This window comes from Pristis pectinata, chromosome 2 (assembly GCF_009764475.1).
Source record: "Pristis pectinata isolate sPriPec2 chromosome 2, sPriPec2.1.pri, whole genome shotgun sequence".
NCBI classification, from domain to species: Eukaryota; Metazoa; Chordata; class Chondrichthyes; order Rhinopristiformes; family Pristidae; genus Pristis; species Pristis pectinata.
Window position 1 is genome coordinate 494,175 of NC_067406.1, and position 23,176 is coordinate 517,350.

Below are 23,176 nucleotides of genomic sequence, written 5' to 3' on the forward strand. Positions count from 1 at the left end.
CACACCACTGTGTTAGCAGTAGAGTGTAACAGGGTTGACACACCACTGTGTTAGCAGTAGAGTGTAACAGGGTTGACACACCACTGTGTTAGCAGTAGAGTGTAACAGGGTTGACACACCACTGTGTTAGCAGTAGGGTGTAATGGGGTCAACAGGCTGCAGCACACGTTGCTCCCGGAGTTGTAATTGGAAGTCTCAGTTGTAGATGGGTCTGATGACGAATCTGAGTGTGGAGAAGAAGCCAGACTCACAGCCGAAGAAGAAGAGTCCCTGTCCCTTGAAGGACGGCAGCAGCGCATTGTTCTCCTTCACATCGTGCACATAGGACACGTAATGGTTGCTGCACAGGAGCAGAACCTTGTTGTGGTAGCGGATGTGGCTTTCCTTGCTGTAGCTCCTGGTGTTGAGAGTGGCGATGGGATAGATAGTGTATGGGCAGGGCACACTGCTGCTCTTGCAGCTCTGAGCACTCAGGTGGTAATATGCTGTCCAAAGGATGTTCTCTGAGGCGTAGAATGAGCTGGTGTACTTGTTGGTCTGGAAGGAGATGGTGGGAGAGGAAGGCTGGGTGAAGCTGACCTGATGGACATACTGGTACCCGTTGTAGTAGGTGGAGGAGGAACTGTGGACCTGTCTGCCTGTGTCCACGTGCAGTGCTGCACTCCACTCCGAGGACGTGTAGATTCTGGGCTCGAGGCTGAGGTCGGAGGCATGTCTCTCCCTGTTCAACTGATCCACGGACACTGAGTGGAACTCAAAGGCTTTCAGGAATCTCTTCAGGAAGAAGCTGTCATGTTCTTCATAAAGTAATGACTGCAGTTGTATTTTGGAGAGGTCCTCAGGCGAGATCATGTGGAAACGGATTTTATCCATGAGTTCGTGTGTGAGCTCCGTTTTCTTCTTATTGATGATCCAGCTCTCCACAGCTTTGAACAGGGTCAGCTCGTTCCAAATGACAATGTCTGACCTGAGCAGCAAGGTGTTGAGCTGATCGCCAGTGAACTCATACCACGTTGGTGATCGGATGAACGACTCACAGTTCCAGGCAAAATACTCCAGGCAAATCTCCTTCAGCAGGGGGTCCTTGACCGCCTCAGCGTAGTTGTAGAGCTCCAGCTGGTGTTGGAAGGATGGGTCCTGGGGAAGGAGTTTGTAGAAGAGTTTATCGCAGTAATTCCGGATGGCAGTCACCCCATAGTCTGAGGCCATGTTGTGGATGCATTTGACTGAAGACAAGTTGATGTCGATTTTCTTGGTGTAAAAGTACCTGCGGGAAGAGTCCAACAAGAGGGAGAGGTGAGAGGGACTGCTAATGTGTGAAATGTCTGTCAATCTGTTGTCCACTCTACAATGTCCACTGTTAGCCCAAACACCAATCCATAGATCTACTGTCCATCGTGTGGAAGTGCATTGTTACTTTGGGCTTGGCTTTAGATTTAGAACGACTAAACCAGTAACAACAAACATTGGATCTGGAATGAACTAAATCATCAACCTGTAATCGTATCTTAGTGCTTGTTTCACCATGTTGCAGTGAAGAGAGAGGTAGTGTTGGAGCTTCTGAAAAACATACAAATCGCCAGGACCAGACAGGATATACCCCAGGTTACTATGGGAGGAGAGGGAAGAGATTGCTGGGGAATTGACGATGATATTTGCATCCTCCCTGGCCACAGGAGTGTTACCAGGATGGTTAATGTGTTCCCTTGTTCAAGAAAGCTAACAGGGATTATTAAACAGTGATGGGCAGTGGTGGGCAAGCTACTGGAGAGGATTCTTAGGGACAGGATTTACGAGCATTTGGAGAAGCATAGTCTTATTAGGGATAGTCAGCATGGCTTTGTGAGGGGCAGGTGGTGCCTCACGAGCCTAATTGAGTTTCTCAAGGAGGTGACAAAACAAATTGATGAAGGGAGAGCGGTGGATGTGGTGTATATGGACTTCAGTAAACTATTTGACAAGGTTCCCCATGGAAGCTCATCCAAACAGTCATGAGGCAAGGGATCCAGGAAGCCTTGGCTGTGTGGATTAGGAATTGGCTTGCCCGTAAAAGGCAGAGGGTGGTAGTAGATGGAGAGTATTCTGCCTGGAGGTCAGTGACTAGTGGTGTTCGGCAGGGATCTGTTCTGGGACCCTTGCGCTCTGTGATTTTCATAAATGACTTGGATGAGGAAGTGGAGGGATGGGTTAGTAAGTTTGTGGATGACGCGAAGGTTGGTGGTGTTGTGGATAGTGTAGAAGGTTGTCATAGGTTACAACGAGATATAGACAGGATGCGGAGTTGGGTGGAGAAGTGGCAGATGGAGTTCAATCTGATAAAGTGTGAAGTAACACACTTTGGAAGATCGAACTTGAAGGCAGAGTACAAGGTTAATGGTAGGATTCTTAGCAGTGTGGAGGAACAGAGGGATCTTGGGGTCCACATCCATAGATCCCTCAAAGTTGCCACAAGATTGATAGGGTTGTTAAGAAGGCGTATGGAGTGTTGGCATATAGTTGTTGGGGGATTGAGTTCAAGAGCCACCAGGTAAATTTGCAGCTCTATAAAACTCTGGTCAGACCACACTAGGAGTATTGTGTTCAGTTCTGGTCACCTCATTATAGGAAGGATGTGGAAGCTTTAGAGAGGGTGCAGAGGAGATTTACCAGGATGCTGCCTGGATTAGAGAACATGTCTTATGAGGAAAGATTGAGCAAACTAGGACTTTTCTCTTTGGAGCAATGGAGGATGACAGGTAACTTGATACAGGTGTATAAGATTATGAGAGGCATAGATAGAGTGGACAGCCAGCACCTTTTCCCCAGGGCAGCAATAGCCAATATCAGAAGATATCTGTTTAATGTCAGAGGAGGAAAGTTTCGGGGAGATGTCAGAGGTAGGTTTTTTACACAGAGAGTGGTGGGTGCCTGGAACGCACTGCTGGGGGTGGTGGCAGAGGCTGATACAATAGGGATATTTAAAAGGCTCTTAGATGGGCACATGGATGTAAGGAAAATGGAGGGTTATGAGCTGTGCCAGAGGGAAGGGTTAGATTGGTATTGGTATTGGTTTATTATTGTCACTTGTACCAAGGTACAGTGAAAAACTTGTCTTGCATATCATTTGTACAGACCAATTCATTACACAGTGCCACAGGGAAGTGCAGTGCAGGTAGACAATAAAGTGCAAGGTCAAACAAGGTAGATTGTGAGGTCAAGAGTCCATCTCATTGTATAAGGGAACTGTTCAATAGTCTTATCACCATGGGATAGAAGCTGTCCTTGAGCCTGGTGGTATGTGCCCTCAGGTTCCTGTATCTTCTGCCTGATGGGAGAGGAGAGAAGAGAGAATGACCCAGGTGGGTGGGGTCTTTGATTATGCTGGCTGCTTCACCAAGACAGCAATAGGTATAGACAGAATACATGGAGGGGAGGCTGGTTTCCATGATGCTCTGGGCTGCGTCTACAACTTTCTGCAGTTTCTTGCAGTCCTGGGCAGAGCAGTTGCCATACCAAGCCGTGATGCATCCAGATAGGATGCTTTCTATGGTGCATCGATAAAAGTTGGTGAGTGTCAAAGGGGACATGCCAAATTTCTTTAGCCTCCTGAGGAAGCAGAGGCGCAGGTAAGCTTTCCTGGTCATGGCGTCTACGTGATTTGACCAGGCCTGGCTATTGGTGATGTTCACGCCAAGGATCATAGAACACTACGGTACAGTGTAGGCCCTTCAGCCCACAATGTTGTGCCGACATTTTATCCTGGTCTGAGATCTATCTAACCCTTCCGTCCCACATAGCCCCCTATTTTTGCATAGTCTCTAAAATGTCCCTAATGCCTCACAAGCCTGATAGGGTTCTTTGAGGTGATGACCAGGAAGATTGATGAGGGTAGTGCAGTAGATGTGGTCCACATGGATTTTAGTAAGGCGTTTGACAAGGTTCCACATGGTAGGCTTCTTCAGAAGGTCAGAGGCCAAGGGATCCAGGGAGGCTTGGCCGTGTGGATTCAGAATTGGCTTGCCTGTCGAAAGCAGAGGGTTGTGGTGGAGGGAGTGCATTCGGATTGGAGGGCTGTGACTAGTGGTGTCCCACAAGGGTCGGTTCTGGGACCTCTACTTTTTGTGATATTTATTAATGACTTGGATGAGGGGGTGGAAGGGTGGGTTAGCAAGTTTGCATATGACACAAAGATTGGTGGTGTTGTGGATAGTGTGGAGGGCTGTCGAAGCTTACAGATGGATATTGATAGGATGCAGAGCTGCGCTGACAAGTGGCAGATGGAATTCAATCCAGAGAAGTGTGAGGTGGTACACTTTGGAAGGACAAACTCCAAGGCGGAGTACAAGGTAAATGGCAGGATTTTGGGCAGTGTGGAGGAACAGAGGGATCTGGGGGTTCATATCCACAGATCACTGAAAGTTGCCTCACAGGTAGATAGGGTAGTTAAGAAAGCTTATGGGATGTTAGCTTTCATAAGTCGTGGGATCGAGTTTAAGAGCCGCAAAGTAATGATGCAGCTTTACAAAACTCTGGTTAGACCACACACTGAGTACTGTGTCCAGTTCTGGTCACCTCATTATAGGAAGGATGTGGAGGTGTTGGAGAGGGTGTAGAGGGGATTTACCAGGATGCTGCCTGGATTAGAGAGTGTGGATTATGAGGAGAGACTAAAGGAGCCTAGGGCTTTACTCATTGGAGAGAAGGAGGATGAGAGGAGACATGATAGAGGCATACAAAATATCGAGAGGAATAGATAGAGTAGACAGCCAGTGCCTCTTTCCCAGGGCACCAATGCTCAATGGCTTTAAGGTAATGGGTGGGAAGTTCAAGGGGGATGTCAGAGGGAGGTTTTTCACCCAGAAGGTGGTTGGGGCATGGAATGCGCTGCCTGGGGTGGTGGTGGAGGCTGATACATTGGTCAAGTTCAGGAGATTGTTAGATAAGCACATGGAGGAATTTAAAATAGAGGGATATGTGGGAGGAAGCAGTTAGATAGTCTTAGGTGTGGTTTGAAGGTCGGCACAACATGGAGGGCCGAAGGGCCTGTATTGTGCTGTATTGTTCTATGGTTCTATGGTATCTGCCCCCACAACCTCTGCCGGCAGTGCATTCCACGCACCCACCACTCTCTGTGTGAAAAAAAACTTACCCCTGACATCCCCCTAATACCTTCCTCCAAACACCTTAAAATTATGTCTCCTTGTGTTAGCCATTATCACCCTGGGAAAAAGTCTCTGACTGTCCACTCGATCTGTGCCTCTTATCATCTTGTACACCTCTATCAAGTCACCTCTCATCCTCCTTCTCTCCTAGCTCGCTCAACCTATCCTCATAAGACATTCTCTCCAATCCAGGCAACATCCTGGTAAATCTCCTCTGCACCCTCTCTAAAGCTTCCATATCCTTTCTATAATGAGGCAACCAGGACTGAACACAATCCTCCAAGTGTGGTCTGACCAGAGTTCTATAGAGCTGCAACATTACATGGCGGCTCTTGGACTCAGTCCCCTGACTAATGAAGGCCAACACTCCATATAGAACATAGACCATAGAACAATTACAGCACAATTCAGGCCCTTCGGCCCACAAAGCTGTGCCGAACATGTCCCTACCCTATGCCTTCTTAACAACCCTACTGACCTGCAAGGCAACCTTGAGGGATCTATGTACGTGGACCCCAAGATCCCTCTTTTCCTCCACACTGCTAAGAATCCTGCCATTAACTATACACATTGTACTTTGCCTTCAAGTTCGGTCTTTTGAAGTATATCCCTTCACACTTTTCCAGATTGAACTCATCTGCCACTTCTCCACCCAACTTTGTACCCTATCTATATCCTGTTGTAACCTATGACAACCTAGAGGGCCTAAGATATAGGGAGAGGTCGGCCAGGCAAGGTCTTTATTCCTTGGAACGTAGGAGAATGAGGTGCGACATTATAGAAAAGTTTAAAATTATTAGAGGCATAGATAAGGTTGACAGTAACAGTCTTTTCCCCAGGGTAGGAGAGTGCAAAACTAGGGGGCATAGGTTTAGGGTGAGAGGGGAAAGATTTAAAAGGGACCTGAGGGGCACCTTTTTCACACAGAGGGTGGTGAGTGTATGGAATGAGCTGCCAGAGTAACATATAAGAAGCACTTGGATAGCTACTTGGAAGGGAGGGGCCTGGAGGGATATGGGTTGAATGCAGGAACTTGGGACATTGGGTGGGCAACGTGGTCGGCATGGACTCATTGGGTTGAAAATCCTGTATCCGTGCGGTATTGCTTTGTGACCTGCAATCTGTTCTTCCTCTAATCAGGATGAAAGATGGAAAAGGAGGAAATTCCTCCACCCAGGGGGTGGGTGGGAGCTGGACCACCCAGGGGGTGGGTGGGAGCTGGACCACCCAGGGGGGTGGGTGGGAGCTGGACCACCCAGGGGGGTGGGTGGGAGCTGGACCATCCAGGGGGTGAATGGGAGCTGCACCATCCAGGTGGGTCGGTGGGAGCTGGACCTTCCAGGTGGGCAGGAGCTGGACCATCCAGGTGGGTGGGTGGGAGCTGGACCTTCCAGGTGGGCAGGAGCTGGACCATCCAGGTGGGGGGGTGGGAGCTGGACCTTCCAGGTGGGCAGGAGCTGGGCCATCCAGGTGGGTGTGAGCTGGACCATCCAGGTGGGTGGGAGGGAGCTGGACCATCCAGGTGGATCTGGCTGCTCGTGGCAGGTAAAAAAGACTGAGGTGGCCAGGTAAGCCAGTTACCTGGATAGGTTAGTTCCCACCACAAGTGACCAAGCCAGTGTTTGGCTATTTGGTGGTGGCCTAAAGCACCTTTGGCCAAAACACAAAACAACACATAGAGTCAGACAGCACAAAAACAGGCCCAGCTGGTCCATGTCCACCTAAATGCCCATCTAAGCTCGTCCCATATGCCCATGTTTGGCTCATATCCCTCTCAACCTGTCCTCTCCATGGACCTGTCCATGGATCTTTTTAAATGTTCCTCCTCATCTCTGTTCTAAAGGGATGCCCTTCTATTCTGAGGCTGAGCCCTCTGGTCCTGGACTCTCCCACCACTGGAAACATGTCCACTCTATCCAGGCCTTTCAATGTTTGGTAGGTTTCAATGAGAATCTCCCTCATCCTTCTAAACTGCAGCAAGTACAGGCCCAGAGCCATCAAATTCTCTTCATACATTAACCCTTTCATTCCCAGGATCATTCTTGTAAACCTCCTCTGGACCCTCTCCAATGCCAGCAGATACTTCCTTAGATATGGGGCCCAAAGCTCTCAAAATGAATGCTAACATTACATTTGCCTTCCTTACTACCTATTCAACCTGCAAGTTAACCTTTAGGGAATCCTACACCAGGACTCCCAAGTCCATTTGCACCTCTGATTTCCGAATACTCTCCCCGTTTAGAAAATAGTCTACGCCTTTATTCCTTCTACCAAAGTGCATGACCGTACACTTCCCTACGCTGTATTCCATTTGCCACTTTTTTGCCCATTCTCCCAACCTGTCCAAGTCCTTCAGCAGACTCCCTGCTTCCTCAACACTACCTGCCCCTCCGCCTGTCTTTGTATCATTGCAGACTTGGCCACAAAGCCATCAATTCCATCAACTAGATCATTAACATATAACGTGAAAAGTAGCGGACCCAACATCGACCCCTGAGGAACACCTCGAGTCACCGGCAGCCAACCAGAAAAGGCCCCCTTTATTCCCACTCTTTGCCTTCTGCCAGTCAGCCAATCTTCTATCCATGCTAGTACCTTTCCTGTAATACCATGGGCTCCTATCTTGTTTAGCAGCCTCATGTCTGGCACCTTGTCAAAGGCCTTCTGAAATTCCAAGTAAACAACATCCACTGACTCTCCTTTGTCTATCCTGCCTGTTACTTCCTCAAAGAATTCCAACAGATTTGTCAGACAAGATCTCCCCTTAAGGAAACCATGCTTACTTCAGCCTATTTTATCATGAGCTTCCAAGTACCCCGAAACCTTATCCTTAATAATGGACACTGAAGTCAGGCTAACTGGTCGATAATTTCTTGTCTTTTGCCCCCCTCCCTTCTTAAAGAGTGGAGTGACATTTGCGATTTTCCAGTCCTCCAGAACTATTCCTGACTCTAGTGATTCTTGTAAGATCATTACTAATGCCTCCACAATCTCCTCAGCTACCTCTTTCAAAACCCTGGGGTGTCATCCATCCAGTCCAAGTGACTTATCCTCCTTCAAACCTTTCAGTTTCCCAAGCACTTTCTCCTTAGTGATAGTGACTACACTCACTTCTGCCCACTGACTCTCTCAAATTTCTGGCAGGTTGCTGGTGTCTTCCACAGTGAAGACTGATGCAAAATACTTATTCAGTTCGTCTGCCATGCCTTTGTTCCCCATTACTATCTCTCCAGCATCATTTTCCAGCAGTCCAATGTCCACTCGTCTTTTACTTTTTATATACCTGAAAAAACTTTTGGTATCCTCTTTTATATTATCAGCTTGTTTCTCCCCTTATTGCTTTTTTAGTTGCCTTCTTTTGGTTTTTAAAAGCTTCCCAATCCTCTAGCTTCCCACTAATTTTTGCAATATTGTAGGCCCTCTCTTTTGCTTTTATGCTGTCTTTGACTTCCCTTGTCAGCCACAGTTGCCTCATCCTCCCTTTAGAATGCTGTTTCTGTACTGAATGCTGTACTTTAGAAAGCTGCAGGATAGACAAAGGAGGTTGTCTACTTGGATTATCAGAAGGCCTTTGACAAGATGCCACACATGAGGCTGCTCTACCGTCATCCCTGCTGGGGTCCCCTTCCAATCAACTTTGGCCAGCTTCTCTCTTAGGCCTCTGTAGTTACCTTTACTCAACTGTATTACCGATACATCTGATCTTTGCTTCTCCCAAAATTGCAGCGTGAATTCTACATCTTGAGCAACTGCAACATAACATCCCAACTTCTGTACCCAACACCCTGACTAATGAAGGCCAGCCTACCAAATACATGATATAAGCCAGCTAGAACCTCCCTCAGAACCAGGGCCTCACTGTGTGGAGGGACCCTCCCTCACTGGGGCCTCACTGTGTGGAGGGACCCTCCCTCACTGGGGCCTCACTGTGTGGAGGGACCCTCCCTCACTGTGGAGGGACAGGTTGGAGTGGTGCTTCCTACCTGATGAAGTCCTCGACATAGGGCAGGCAGTCCTGTTTGACTGTGATCTGGATGCCGCTGCTTTTGTTCTCACTGATGAGGTTTCCGTCGTTGCTCAGACCCAGGATGAGACGGTGGGCACACAAATGCAGCTTCACGGGGCCCTTGCGCGCTGTCTGCACCAGGATCTTCACCTGGCAGTGTTTCTGGCTCAGGTACAGCTTGTTGAGGGATTGTTGCAGTTCCAACATCTGGTCCAGGCGGTAGGTGGGCAGTTCTCCTGCCTGCCCTGTGGAGCCAGCAGTCACTCCCTTACTCTCAGCCCACTGCCCTCCTTTCCCACTCACCTCCAGACTCAGGGGCACCTTCTGTCTGCACTGCCCACCTCCACTGTTCCTCTGGGCCAGGGACCCTGTCCCTCTGCTCTGCCCACCTCCACTGTTCACTGGCCCAGGGACCCCATCCCTCTGCTCTGCCCACCTCCACTGTTCCTCTGGCTCAGGGACCCTGTCCCTCTGCTCTGCCCACCTCCACTGTTCACTGGCCCAGGGCGCTGTCCCTCTAGCCTGCCCACCTCCACTGTTCCTCTGGGCCAGGGACCCTGTCCCTCTGCTCTGCCCACCTCCACTGTTCCTCTGGCTCAGGGACCCTGTCCCTCTGCTCTGCCCACCTCCACTGTTCACTGGCCCAGGGCGCTGTCCCTCTAGCCTGCCCACCTCCACTGTTCCTCTGGGCCAGGGACCCTGTCCCTCTGCTCTGCCCACCTCCACTGTTCCTCTGGCTCAGGGACCCTGTCCCTCTGCTCTGCCCACCTCCACTGTTCACTGGCCCAGGGGCACCGTCCCTCTAGCCTGCCTACCTCCACTGTTCCTCTGGCTCAGGGACCCTGTCCATCTGCTCTGCCCACCTCCACTGTTCCTCTGGCTCAGGGACCCTGTCCCTCTGCTCTGCCCACCTCCACTGTTCACTGGCCCAGGGCGCTGTCCCTCTAGCCTGCCCACCTCCACTGTTCCTCTGGGCCAGGGACCCTGTCCCTCTGCTCTGCCCACCTCCACTGTTCCTCTGGCTCAGGGACCCTGTCCCTCTGCTCTGCCCACCTCCACTGTTCACTGGCCCAGGGGCACCGTCCCTCTAGCCTGCCCACCTCCACTGTTCCTCTGGCTCAGGGACCCTGTCCATCTGCTCTGCCCACCTCCACTGTTCCTCTGGCTCAGGGACCCTGTCCCTCTGCTCTGCCCACCTCCACTGTTCACTGGCCCAGGGGCACCGTCCCTCTAGCCTGCCCACCTCCACTGTTCCTCTGGCTCAGGGACCCTGTCCCTCTGCTCTGCCCACCTCCACTGTTCACTGGCCCAGGGACCCCGTCCCTCTGCTCTGCCCACCTCCACTGTTCCTCTGGCCCAGGGGCAGAGGCACTTGCCTGTCTCCTGCTCTGCTCTCACTATGCCAGTTCTCAAAGCTGTTCCTCCTGCAGAGCAAATATTCCTTTAACTCCACTCACTTTCTGCAGATCAGCTGTGTAACTCCAGACACAGGCAAGGCCCCAGGTACCCCTGTGAATCGTGGAATATTGTTCACTTCAGTGTTACTCAGGCACACCACCCCAACACTTCCCAGAACACTGATGACCACCTCGGGGCTGTTTCCTGCACTCAGACAGAACTCAAAAATGTCATCACTCCTGCTGCAGTTCTTCCCCATTCCCCCTCCCCCTCCCCCTTCCCCCTTCCCCCTTCCCCCTTCCCCCTTCCCCCTCCCTTCTTCCCCCTTCTCTCCTCCCCCTTCCCTTTTCCCCCTCCTTTCACCCCCCCCCCCCCCCCCGGATCTCTCCACCAACATCTATGACAATCCACAGCTGATCTGACCGTGCCTTGCCCCACCCTACTCCCTGTAGGGACTCTGTTGCACTCACATTTTCTCTGATGATGAGACTTTCCACACAGGTAGCTCTGAACTGTCTTCCTTCTCCCTGAACTATGACCTCTCTCTGCCTCAGTGGACTGAGCTTTCGAGCAGACCCTCACTCTAGTCATCCTCCTATTCTTCACATATGATCCTACTCGCCAAGGACTTCTCATGCCCCCTTCTAGCTCTCCTAAGTCCATTCTTAAGCTCCCTCCTATCTACTTCGTAACTCTCCAGAGCCCTGTCCGATCCATGCTTTCTAAGTTAAGCTTCTTTCTTCCTCTTGACAAGATGTTCTACGTCTCTAGTCAATCATGATTCCTTCACTCAACCATCCTTACCCTGCCTCAATGGGACAAAACTATCCAGAACCCCATTCAAGCACTCCCTAAACAACCTCCAAATTTCCATTGTGCACTTCCCCAAGAACATCTGATCCCAATTTACGCTCCCACGTTCCTGCCTAATGGCATCAAAAACCTGATCAGGCTCATTGCCTAGTACCAGGTCCATTATGGCCTCTCCTCTAGTCGGCCTGTCCACATACTGTGTCAGGAATCCTTCCTGTACACACCGAACAAACTCTGCCCCATCTATCCCCTTTACACTAAGGAGGTGCCAATCAATATTAGGGAAGTTGAAATCACCCATGACAACAACCCTGTTATTTTTGCACCTCTCCAAAATCTGCCTCCCAATCTGCTCCTCAGTGTCTCCAGAACAAGCACAGAGTTCTCCTGCTCCGCACCCTTCCACCCCACCAGCCTCCAGTGGGTCATCCTTGGCCATTTCCGCCAGCTCCCAGCTCCATCACCAGACACATCTTCCCCTCCCTCCTCCCTTAGCAGTTCCAGGGATCACTGCTCTGCATCGCCCGGCACTGCTCTCCTTCCCTCCCCCCCCCACCACCGACCACTCCCCGTCCCCGGGCTCTGCTCCCCCTCCCCCCCCCCCCCACTGCTCCCCATCCCTTGGTCTGCTCTCCCCCCAACCCCAACCCATCACCTGTCCCCGTGCTCTGCTCCCACTCACCCCCCACCACTCCCCGTCTTCGGGCTCTGCTCTTCCCCCACCGCTCCTCCCCCCCCCCCCCCGACTCCCCGTCCCCAGGCTCTTTCTCTGCACGACCACAGGTGATGTGACATCAGTCCTTTCCCCTCTTCCCTTCCCACTGGCAGTGATTCACTTCTAGCTGCAGTCAGTGTTCCCTCTGTGGTCCCCTCGACACTGGGAGACCAGCTGCTGACTGGGCGATGGCTGTGTGGACACCTAAGTTCAGTCCTTTCTCCATCGCGCTCTGTGGCCTCCTGCACAGTTACAGTGAGGCCCACTGCAACTGAGGAATGCAGCTCGTCTCGCCTGGGCAGGTTGCAGCCTTCTCGCTCTCCATTGCCACCCTCTCCACAACAGTCACCGCTGACCGTCCAACCACTTGCCCAGCGACATTCCCCAGAACTTGGTTCAGTCCTTGTCTCCCACCTCTCCCCATCCCCTCCCCACCTCTCCCCATCCCCTCCCCACCTCTCCCCATCCCCTCCCACTCACCCACATCCCCTCCCACTCACCATCCCCTTCCCCTCACCTACCCCTCACCCTCACCCACATCCCTTCCCCCTCACCCCTGCCCACCACCCCTCTCCAGCCCCTCCCCTACATCCCCTCCCCCTCACCCACATCCCTTCCCCTCTCCCCAGCCCCTCCCACACTCACATCCCCTCCCCTTTTCCCCATCCCCCCACCCACCCCCTCCTCGTCTCCCCAGCCCCTCCCGCTCACCCAATCCTCTCCCTCTTTTCCTCCCCCCTTGCCTACAACCCTTCCCCCTCACCTACATTCCCTCACTGACATCCCCTGCCCCTCCCCATCCCCTACCCTCCCTCAGATCCCCTCCCCTCCCCCACATCCCCTCCCCATTCTCTCCCCCCCACATCTTCCTCGCTTTATCTTTCTCAGCCCCTCCCCTGCTGCTCTCCTACTTCCCAATCTCCTCCACCTGCACCATCCAATTCCCAGTCTCCCCGCCCTCCCCAGCCCCTCCCTCAGTCACCCCCCCCCCCCCACCCCCCCCCCCCGGAGTGGAGCTTACGGGGGTCACAGCGAACTCCAGCATCCTCCGAGTGTTGGCAGTCGTGGACCTTCCATCCTTTGGTCTTGCAGTGGGCGAGTGAACTCTCAGTTCCCTTGCAGGACACATCGTCCAGCAGGATGGAGCCTGATCCTGGGGGCAGAGGGAGAGGGCAGTCAGTGCCGGGCCCAGGGAACCCCTCCCATCGGAGGAAACCCCTTTCCACAGGCATCATGACCCAGACCCCAACACACAACAATCCGCCAACTTCACAGTGAGACCTGAGAGAGACGGTCCGTGATTAGATGCCATGACTTGTGGTATTCCATGGCGATTGGTGCTGGGACACTCACTGTTTGTAGGTACGTGAATGAGTTGGATCTGGATGTAGGTGGCATGATCAGCAAATTCACAGATGACACTACAATTGGTGGCGTTGTTGACAGTGGAGGGTATCATAGGGCACAGGGGGGTATCGACGTGTGGGTGAAATGGGCTGGGGAATGGCAGATGGAGGTTAATCTGATATGTCTGAGGTGATGCAGTTTGGGAGCAGAACCTACAACCAGAAAGGTAGGGTCCTTGGGAGTACTGAGGAGCAGTGACTGGTCCATGTCGACCAAGATGTCCATCTAATCTAGTCCAATTTCCCTGCATTTAAGCCATATCCCTCTAAATCTTGTACAAAATTAAGGTAAATAAAATTACAAGCAGTAAACATTTGTGAGGATGGTGTACGACAGTCTGATATGCTGGGGCATGTCGATGTGAGGAAAGAGGAAGTGCTGGAACTTTTGAAAAACATTAGGAGAGATAAGTCACCAGGGCCGGACGGGATATATCCAAGGTTATTATGGGAAGTGAGGGAAGAGATTGCTGTGCCTTTGGCAACGATCTTTGTGTCGTCACTGGCCACAGGAGTAGTGCCGGATGATTGGAGGGTGGCAAATGTTACTCTTTTGTTTAAGAAAGGGAGTAGGGATAACCCTGGGAATTACAGACCAGTGAATCTTACTTCAGGGGTGGGCAAATTACTGGAGAAGATTCTTAGAGACAGGATTTATGGGCATTTAGAGAAGCATAGGCTGATTAGGGACAGTCAGCATGGCTTTGTGAGAGGCAGGTTGAGCCTCACAAGCCTGATTGAATTCTTTGAGGATGTGACAAAGCACATTGATGAAGGTAGAGCAGTGGATGTGGTGTACATGGATTTTAGTAAGGTGTTTGATAAAGTTCCTCATGGAAGGCTCATTCAGAAAGTCAGGAGGCATGGGATCGAGGGAAACTTGGCTGTGTGGATTCAGAATTGGCTCGCCCATAGAAGACAGAGGATTGTGGTAGATGGAGTGTATACTGCCTAGAGGTCAGTGGCTAGTGGTGTTCTGCAAGGATCTGTTCTGGGACCTCTGTTTTTTGTGATTTTTATAAATGACTTGGATGAGGATGTGGAAGGGTGGGTTAGTAAGTTTGCTGATGATACAAAGGTTGGTGGTGTTGTGGATAGTGTAGAAGGTTGCTGTAGGTTACAAAAGGATATTGACAGGACACAGAGCTGGGCTGAAGTGTGAGATGGAGTTCAACCTGATAAGTGTGAAGTGATACACTTTGGGAGATTGAATTTGAAGGCAGATTACAAGGTTAATGGCAGGACTCTTAGCAATGTGGAGGAACAGAAGGATCTTGAGGTCCACGTCCATAGATCCCTCAAGGTTGCCGTGCAGGTCAATAGGATTGTTAAGAAAGGGTATGGAGTGTTGGCCTTCATTTGTCGGGCCACAACACTTGGAGTATTGTGTTCAGTTCTGGTCGCCTCATTATAGGAAGGATGTTGAAGTTTTAGAAGGTGCAGAGGAGATTTACCAGGATGTTGCCTGGATTGGAGAGCATGTCTTATGAGGATAGGTTGAGTGAGCGAGGGCTTTTCTCTTTGGAGAGAAGGAGGATGAGAGGTGATTTGATAGAGGTGTACAAGATGATAAGAGGCATAGATCGAGTGGACAGTCAGAGACTTTTTCCCAGGGTGACAATGGCTAACACGAGGGGACATAATTTTAAGGTGATTGGAGGAAGATATCCCCCCTTATGGGATATCAGGGGTTAGTTTTTTACACAGAGAGTGGTGGGTGCATGGAACGCACTGCCGGCAGAGGTTGTGGGGGTAGATACATTAGGGATATTTAAGAGACTCCTAGATAGACACATGAATGATAGAGAAGTGGGGGGGCTATGTGGGAGGGAAGGGTTAGATAGATCTTAGAGCAGGATAAAATGTCGGCACAACATGGTGGACTGAAGGGCCTGTACTGTGCTGTTATGTTCTATGTTCTGGATGGAGTAGACTGCAGGAAAAGTTTCCCCATATCAGAGGTGAATAAACAGATCCGTGACCCCTGCCCTTCCCCCTCACCTGATCCGAAGACACCTCCAATAGTTGCCTCCGTGGCGTTGAGGTAACCAAGGCTGCGGCAGACAACGTGGGCGTCAGTGATGTCCCAGCCATCGTCACACACGGTTCCCCATTCTCCGTCATAGTAAACCTCCAGCCGGCCCTCACTGGGCAGTCGGCCTCCAGACAGACGCAGCTCTCCGTAGTCCAGGCCTGGGGACAGACACAGGTCAGCCTGAGGGGTCCGACATGAAGTGTGTGTGGGTGGAGGAAGGGTGCAGAGGGTGGCAGGTGGAGGGTCATCAGTGGGATAGGCCTGTGCAGTCCTGGTCTCTGAGCCTCACGGATACAGCCAGCCCACCCAGGGACAGAGACGGACACAACCGGCCCCCCGGGGAATGGGGATGGACACAGCTGGCCCCCCAGGGATGCATATGGACACAGCCGGCCCCCCAGGGACGTGGACGGGCACAGCCGTCCCCCAGGGACATGTACACAGACATGCAGTCAGGACCTGGGGACAGACACCAGTCAGCTCTCCCAGGACCATTGGGGTGTGGGAGGGGGTTTCTAGCAATGGGTGTAAGTCTGGGGGTCACGGGCACTGCAAAACCCGGGGTCTGGGGAGCTGAAAGTGCTGGAGAAAGCTCACAGCAGGAAGGTCAGGATCCAACAGGGTTAGTCCCGGGCAAGCAGCCCCTAGATCCGGTGGCCCACTGAAAAGGCAACTCAGACACAGCAGCAACTATTGACAGGTGGAAGTGAATCTGACAGGTGTGCTGACAGTTCTCTGTCAACAGGACACTGGACCTCACCCCAGGTCCCCGTGTCCCTGCCCCAGATCCCCGTGTCCGCGCCCCAGGTCCCCGTGTCCGTGCCTCAGTTCCTCTGTGTCGGGCCCTGCCCCTGGTCCCCGTGTCCCTGCCTCAGTTCCCCGTGTCCGCACCCCAGATCCCCGTGTTCATGCCTCAGTTCCTCTGTGTCGGGCCCTGCCTCAGTTCCCCATGTCCCTGCCTCAGTTCCTCTGTGTCGGGCCCTGCCCCAGGTCCCCGTGTCCCTGCCTCAGTTCCCCGTGTCCCTGCCTCAGTTCCTCTGTGTCGGGCCCTGCTCCAGGTCCCCGTGTCCGTGCCCCAGATCCCTGTGTCCATGCCTCAGTTCCTCTGTGTCGCGCCCTGCCCCAGGTCCCCGTGTCCGTGCCTCAGTTCCTCTGTGTCGCGCCCTGCCCCAGGTCCCCGTGTCCGTGCCTCAGTTCCTCTGTGTCGGGCCCTGCTCCAGGTCCCCGTGTCCGTGCCCCAGATCCCCGTGTCCATGCCTCAGTTCCTCTGTGTCGGGCCCTGCCCACTGTGGGTCTGCCCCACCTGAGGAAGTGTTGGATCAGTTATCCTCTACTTTCCCTCTGCCTCCTCACAACAGCTGACACTCTGCTTTCCGTCACCTTTTCCCGTGCCCTTAGGACCAAGTCAGACAGGAGTGGGATGGTTGTCAGTTCAGAATGGAGGGGACCACCTTGGGGTCTTGGGGTTGTCTGGCTGTTGTCCCCTGGAGCTGACAGGTGGGCAGAGGCTGGGACTGGTGCAGGAGATGAAGGCACTGCTTCTGTGAAATGTTTGGAGGAACTGGCAGCTGGAGGAGGAAGCAAGGGCAGGCAGCGGACACTGTACAGCCAGCAGGCTGGTTAGAGGCAGGAGGCCAGTTCAGGGTCAACACACAAAACGCTGGAGCTACAGTGAAAAAACTTTGCCTTCTGTACAGATCGTTCCAAAACATAAATACATTGAGGCAGTAAAAAGGAAAAAAGAAACAGAATGCAGAGCAGAGTGTTACAGTTGCCCACATATCTGCTGCTTTATCTCCTCCTGACTGTTGGGAGGCCTGTGGTATAAACCCAGGAAAATGATTGCCCTTTTCTGTTTCTAAGCTCTACCCATATGGACTTGTGTGAAGATCCTCCAGGACATTCTCCCTCATTACTGCAGTGATAGTCCTTCTGATCAATAAGTGTGACAAGATGAACTTTGGGCAGTCAGATAAAGGTAGGACATACACCATAACTGTATGTTCCCAGGAACTGTAGGGGAACCAAGGGACTTTGGTGTGCAAGTCCAAGGATCCCTGAAGGTGGTAGTACAATCAATGAGGTGGTGAAGGAGGCATATGGGATACTTGCCTTCATCAACTGGGACATAGAAAACAAGAGTGGGGAAGTTATAACACAACTTTATAAAACCTTGGTCAGACCGCAGCTGGAGTACTGTCTGCAGTTCTGGTCACCACACTACAGGAAGGAGGTGACAGTGCTGGAGAGGGTGCAGAGGAGATTCACCATGATGGTGCCTGGAATGGAGTGTTCCAGTTATGAGGAGAGGCTGGCTCTGTTCTCCCTGCAGCAGTGGGGTTAAGAGGGAACATGACTGGCATATATAAAATTATGAGGGGTATAGTTGGGTAGATTGCAGAAAACTTTTCTCCGTATCAGAGGTGAATAAACAAGAGGACTCAGGTTTAGGGTAAGTGGGGAGAGATGTAGAGGGGATCTGAGGGGGACGTTCCTCACCCAGAGAGCGGTGAGTACCTGAAACACACTGCCAGAGAGAGTGTTGGGAGCTGGGTCACTGACAGCAATTAAGAAATGTCTAGACGAGCACTTGAATCACCTGTGGGCCAAGTGCTGGGCTATGGGATTAATAGGGAAAGGTGCCCACTGGTCAGCATGGTGGGGCAAATGGCCTGTTTCCATGTTGTGTGACTATGTCTAGGCACAATAGCAGATCATTGGAAAGACAAATCAACAGCTGGAGGGATCGACAGCCCCAGCAACAGCTGGAGGGAGCGTCAGACGCAGCAACAGCTGGAGGGAGCGTCAGACGCAGCAACAGCTGGAGGGAGCGTCAGACCCAGCAACAGCTGGAGGGAGCGTCAGACGCAGCAACAGCTGGAGGGAGCGTCAGACGCAGCAACAGCTGGAGGGAGCGTCAGACGCAGCAACAGCTGGAGGGAGCGTCAGACCCAGCAACAGCTGGAGGGAATGACAGACAACTTTTTATATAAATGGTTTGATGAACACATTGAAGGTGTGTCTACTAAGTTTGCTGATGACATAAAGCTAGGTAGGAAATTAAGTGTTGAAGGAGGTGTCAGTGAAGCTACAAAGTGGACCAATATCTGGCAAATGGGCAGGAAAAGTGAAAAGAAATCCCAATGGGGGAGTGCAGAGCTCCTGGAGGCTGAGGGATCTGCTGCATGGTTCACTGAAGGGAAGTGTGCTGGGACGGTACGGAATGTTGGGAGAGTACAACGGTAGGAAGGTTACAGACCAGTCATGGGAGGAAGCAGTTCAGAGAAGGATTCTTAGACTAATCCCTTCAAAGAAGTTGAGAAGAATGAGAGATCTTGTCCAATTTCACAGAATCCTTATGGACCTCTGCAAGTTGGATATGGGGTTGGAGGGGAGGGTGTTTCCCTTGGCCAAAGAATTCTGGGGGCCAGTCTCTGAATAAAGGATCAGTCACTTAGGACAGAGAAGTTTCCTCGCTGTAAGACTAGTGAACCCCTGGAATTCAGTCTGGGAACGCTGGCAGTTCATTGAAAACGAAGATCAACAGGTCTCTGGTCCCTGAGGGAACTCAGGGATCCGGGGATGGTGCCGGAAAATGGTGCGAGATCAGTCGTGACCCTTGGGAGCAGCAGAGAGGCTTGAGGGGCCGAGTGGCCTACTCTCTGGTTTTCCAGTGTTCTGGTCTCCACAGCCCTTGGTTCCACCACACAGTGGGAACAAGGGAATGCTGAGGAATCGGGCCAGGGAAAGAAATGTCCATCGACCTGAAACGTTTCCCTTCCCACAGGTGCTGTCTGACCTGCTGGGTGCTTCTGGCACTTTCTGGTCTATCTCAGATTTCCAGCATCTCAACAGGTTTTGATTTTGATTTCAGTTAATATTTTTCTAAATTTGGGAGCGTGTGAGGGGGCCGACCTCGGTCGGATCTGATTGATGAGGGAAGTGTTCATCGAGGGTGGTCTTACCTGTAGTGAGTGGTGTGATGATCAGCGACAGACTCAGTGCCATCAGGTAACTCTCCATGGTCAGTGGGTCAGCCTGTGGGGAAGCTCTGGTCGGTCACTGAATCAATGCCAGGTCCCGGGGCAGGAGGGGAGAGACCGCCCACAGCCTTCCCCCACCAGCCTGGGACCTCCACCCTCCCTGCACCCCTTCCCCACCAGCTCGGGACCCCCACCCTCCCGTCACCCTTCACCCACCAACCCAGGACCCCACGCAGCCTGGGACCCCCCCCCCACGCACCTTTCCCACACCAACCCAGGACCCCCCACCCTCCCTGCACCCTTACCCCACCAACTTGGGACCCCCACCCTCCCCGCACCCTTCCCTCACCAGCCTGGGACCCCATGCAGCCTGGGAGCCCCTCCCTCCACCCAGCATGGGACCCCTTACCCCCTGCTTCCTCCCCCACCAGCCCTGGACCCCCTCCCCCCCCACCACCTTCCCCACCAGCCTGGGACCCCCTCCCAGCCTGGAACCCAACCCCACTTCCCCCTCAGTTCTCCCCCACTTCCTCATCCCTCTTACTTCAGAGGACCGTTGGGCAAACACGAGTAGATGGGACCAGCTCACTGAGCTACATAGTCGGCATGGACCATTGGGGCTGAGTGGCCTGTTTCCCTGCTCATGACTCTGTGACACTTCCCCCACTTCCCCCTCACTTCTCCTCCCCCACTTCCTCCTCACTTCCCCTCCCCCACTTCCTCCCCCCTCCCCCCACTTCCCCCTCACTTCAGAGAAGAGCAACGTTCACCACTCCCGAGGACTCCGACTGCTCCAGTGAAGGTCACAGTGTCTGGTCACAGAGACGACTCACGCGGGTGTCTGCGTCTCCGTCTCCTCACCCACCGTCTGCGTCTCCTCACCCACCGTCTGCCGTTTCTGTCTGAGACTGGTGGTGTCTGAGCTCCGAGGGAGGTGGTAGGAGGATAAGAAGATCCTGTGGTCAATAACTGCACAGTGAGTGTTGGAAGCCTCAGCACTATCGGGATCCATGGAGGCAGCCTCAAGGAAGTGGTCAGTATCAGAAAATCCATCCTCATAGAATCAGAGCCCACAGGTGATGAGCCAGACTCCCCATCACATCCCTGGGGACCTTCTGTCCCACCAACTGGACAGAGCCATCAGTAGTGAACAGGCAGGAACAGTCTTCAGCATGGACTTCAGACCCATGAAGTCTCATGGCATCAGGTCAAACCTGAGCAAGGAACCCTCCTACTGAAACTGCTCTCCCTCATCCGATGAATCAATCCTCCATGTTGGACAACACTTGGAAGCACTGACAGTAGCGACAACACAGAAGGTCCTCTCAGTGGGGACCAATGTCCATCAACAGGAAGGTCTTGGGAGCTCCCGCACAGACTGAGCTGTCCGAGTGCTGAAAGACAGAGCTGCCTGATGGGGTCTGCAGCAGGTAGTGAGAGAACCAACACCAGAGACAAACCAACTGCACGTTGTCCTCACCAGTCTCCCTGTGGCAGCTGCATCTGTCCATGACAGCAGTGTTAGAAGTGACCCCCTCACACTCCGAGTGGACACCCGAGGACACTTTCCATCGTGTGGTGTGGACAAAGTCCCGTCTTCACACCCGAGGACACTTTCCATCGTGTGGTGTGGACAAAGTCCTCCATCGTGTGGTGTGGCTCAGCAACCATGCTCAACGGGAGACTCAGCACAGATCTGGGGATAGACCAGGCACTGTGGACCACCAGAAGTAGCAGAATGAGTCTGTACCTCGTGGGTTGGGTATTCCCCTCACTCCACCATTAGGCAGGGGATCAACCCTGCTTCAACCAGGACTGGGCCATGCTGGGAGCAGCACCAGGCAATGACAGGGAGCCAGCCCTGAAGCTGCAGTACACAACAACATGAATGCTAAACAACAAATGGCGGTGGACAATTTTACAGCTAACTGGAAGAGGCTCCAAGAATGTCTCTGTGTCCACGATGGCCAGAATCAGCAGCTGAGGCTGAAAAACCTGTAACCACATTCAGCTAGAACTGTTGAATGGATGACCCAATTCGGCCTCTTCCTGCAATCTCATTCTCCAGCCAATTCACTACGTGATATCAAGAAATGGCCAAGAACACTGATGCAGCAAAGGCTGTGGGGCAGACACTACCCCAGCTGTGGTACTGAGGATCTGTGCTCCAGACCAAGCTGCAGCTCCAGCCCAGAGGTTCCAGTACAGTTACAACACTGACAATGACCATCTCCAACAAGACAGGGTCTAATCACCTCCCATAGGCATTCAGTGGGATCACCATCACCGCGTCCCCCACTAACAACATCCTGGGGGTCTGCATTCACCAGAAACTGGACCAGACCAGCAACAGAAACTGTGGCTACAGGAGTAGGCCAGAGGCTGGGGATCCTGTGGGAGTGACTCACCTCCTGACACCCCATGGCCTTTCCTCCACCTCAAGAGTACAAGTCAGATGTGCTGTGGAGCTCAGGTGAACACTGATGCTGGAGGAACTCAGCAGGCCAGGCAGCATCCGTGGGGAAAAGCAGGTGGTCAATTTTTCGGGAGGACCCTTTTTCAGGACTGAAGAGAGAAAAAGGGGAAGCCCAATATATAGGAGGGAAAAGCAGAGCAGTGACAGGTGAACAAAAGAGGGGAGGTGGGGTAGGCACAGGGTGGTGATAGGTAGATGCAGGTAAGAGATAGTGATAGGCAGGTGTGGGGGAGGAGGGGAGAGCAGATCCACCGGGGGATGGAAGCCTGGTGGTGGCGGGGGGTGGGGGGGTTTGTGGGGATTGCCTAAAGTGGGAAAATTCAATGTTCATGCCATTAGGCTGCAGGATTGGGAGACTTCACTCACCTGGCAGTTCTTCATTGGTAGAGCGTTTTCTGAATAACTCAACCTCCATCCAGCAGATGAGATGGTCCCATTACGGACGGATTGCAGGTGCTCTGTGAAATGGTCACCTGGTCTGCGTAGCCTTTCCCAGTCTCTTTTTCTACTTTTTTTCATTTTCCCTCCTTACCTGTGACCCCTCCCCTGGTGGATCTGCTCTCCCCTCCTCCCCCGCGCCTATCACTGTCTCTTACCCGCATCTACCTATCACCACCCTGTGCCCACCCCGCCGCCCCTCTTTTGTCCACCTATCACTGCTCTGCTTTTCCCTCCTGTATATCGGGCTTCCCCTTTTCCTATCTTCAGTCCTGAAGAAGGGTCCTGACCTGAAACATTGACCACCTGCTTATCTCCACGGATGCTGCCTGGCCTGCTGAGTTCCTCCAGCATCATCGCGTTTTTCATCGAGATTCCAGCATCTGCAGTCCTTTGTTTCCCTAGTGTTGTGGAACCTCTCCACTTGCCTGGGTGACTGCAGCTTCAACAACTCTCAAGAAGCTTGACACCATCCAGGACAGAGAAGCCCCTTGGTGGGCTCCCCATTCACTCCCTCCACCACCAGCACACTGTGGCTGCAGTGTGGACCCTCTACAAAATGCCCTGCATTTGCATGCCCAGGCTTCTCCAACAGCACCTCCCAAGCTGAACCTCTGTAGGCACATGGAAATATATCACCGTTCCTCGTCATCACTGGGTCTAAACACTTCCCCTACAACCACTGAGGGAGCACCTTCACCAGAAGGGCTGCAGCAGTTCAAGAAGACAGCTCACCCCCACCTTCTCAAGGGCAGTTACGGATGA

At 52.6% G+C, this 23,176-nt stretch overlaps 1 protein-coding gene across 1 annotated transcript; it reads right to left on the bottom strand.

The window, feature by feature from the left end:
* Positions 1-195: 195 nt before the first annotated feature.
* Positions 196-19,537, bottom strand: LOC127579765 (galectin-3-binding protein-like). Its single transcript, XM_052032671.1, has 5 exons — positions 19,480-19,537; positions 15,481-15,672; positions 13,095-13,226; positions 9,125-9,392; positions 196-1,267 (listed from the first exon to the last, which is right to left on the bottom strand). Exons 1-5 carry the CDS (start codon positions 19,535-19,537, stop codon positions 196-198), a joined length of 1,722 nt encoding a protein of 573 aa, XP_051888631.1.
* Between the last annotated feature and the right edge of the window lie 3,639 nt (positions 19,538-23,176).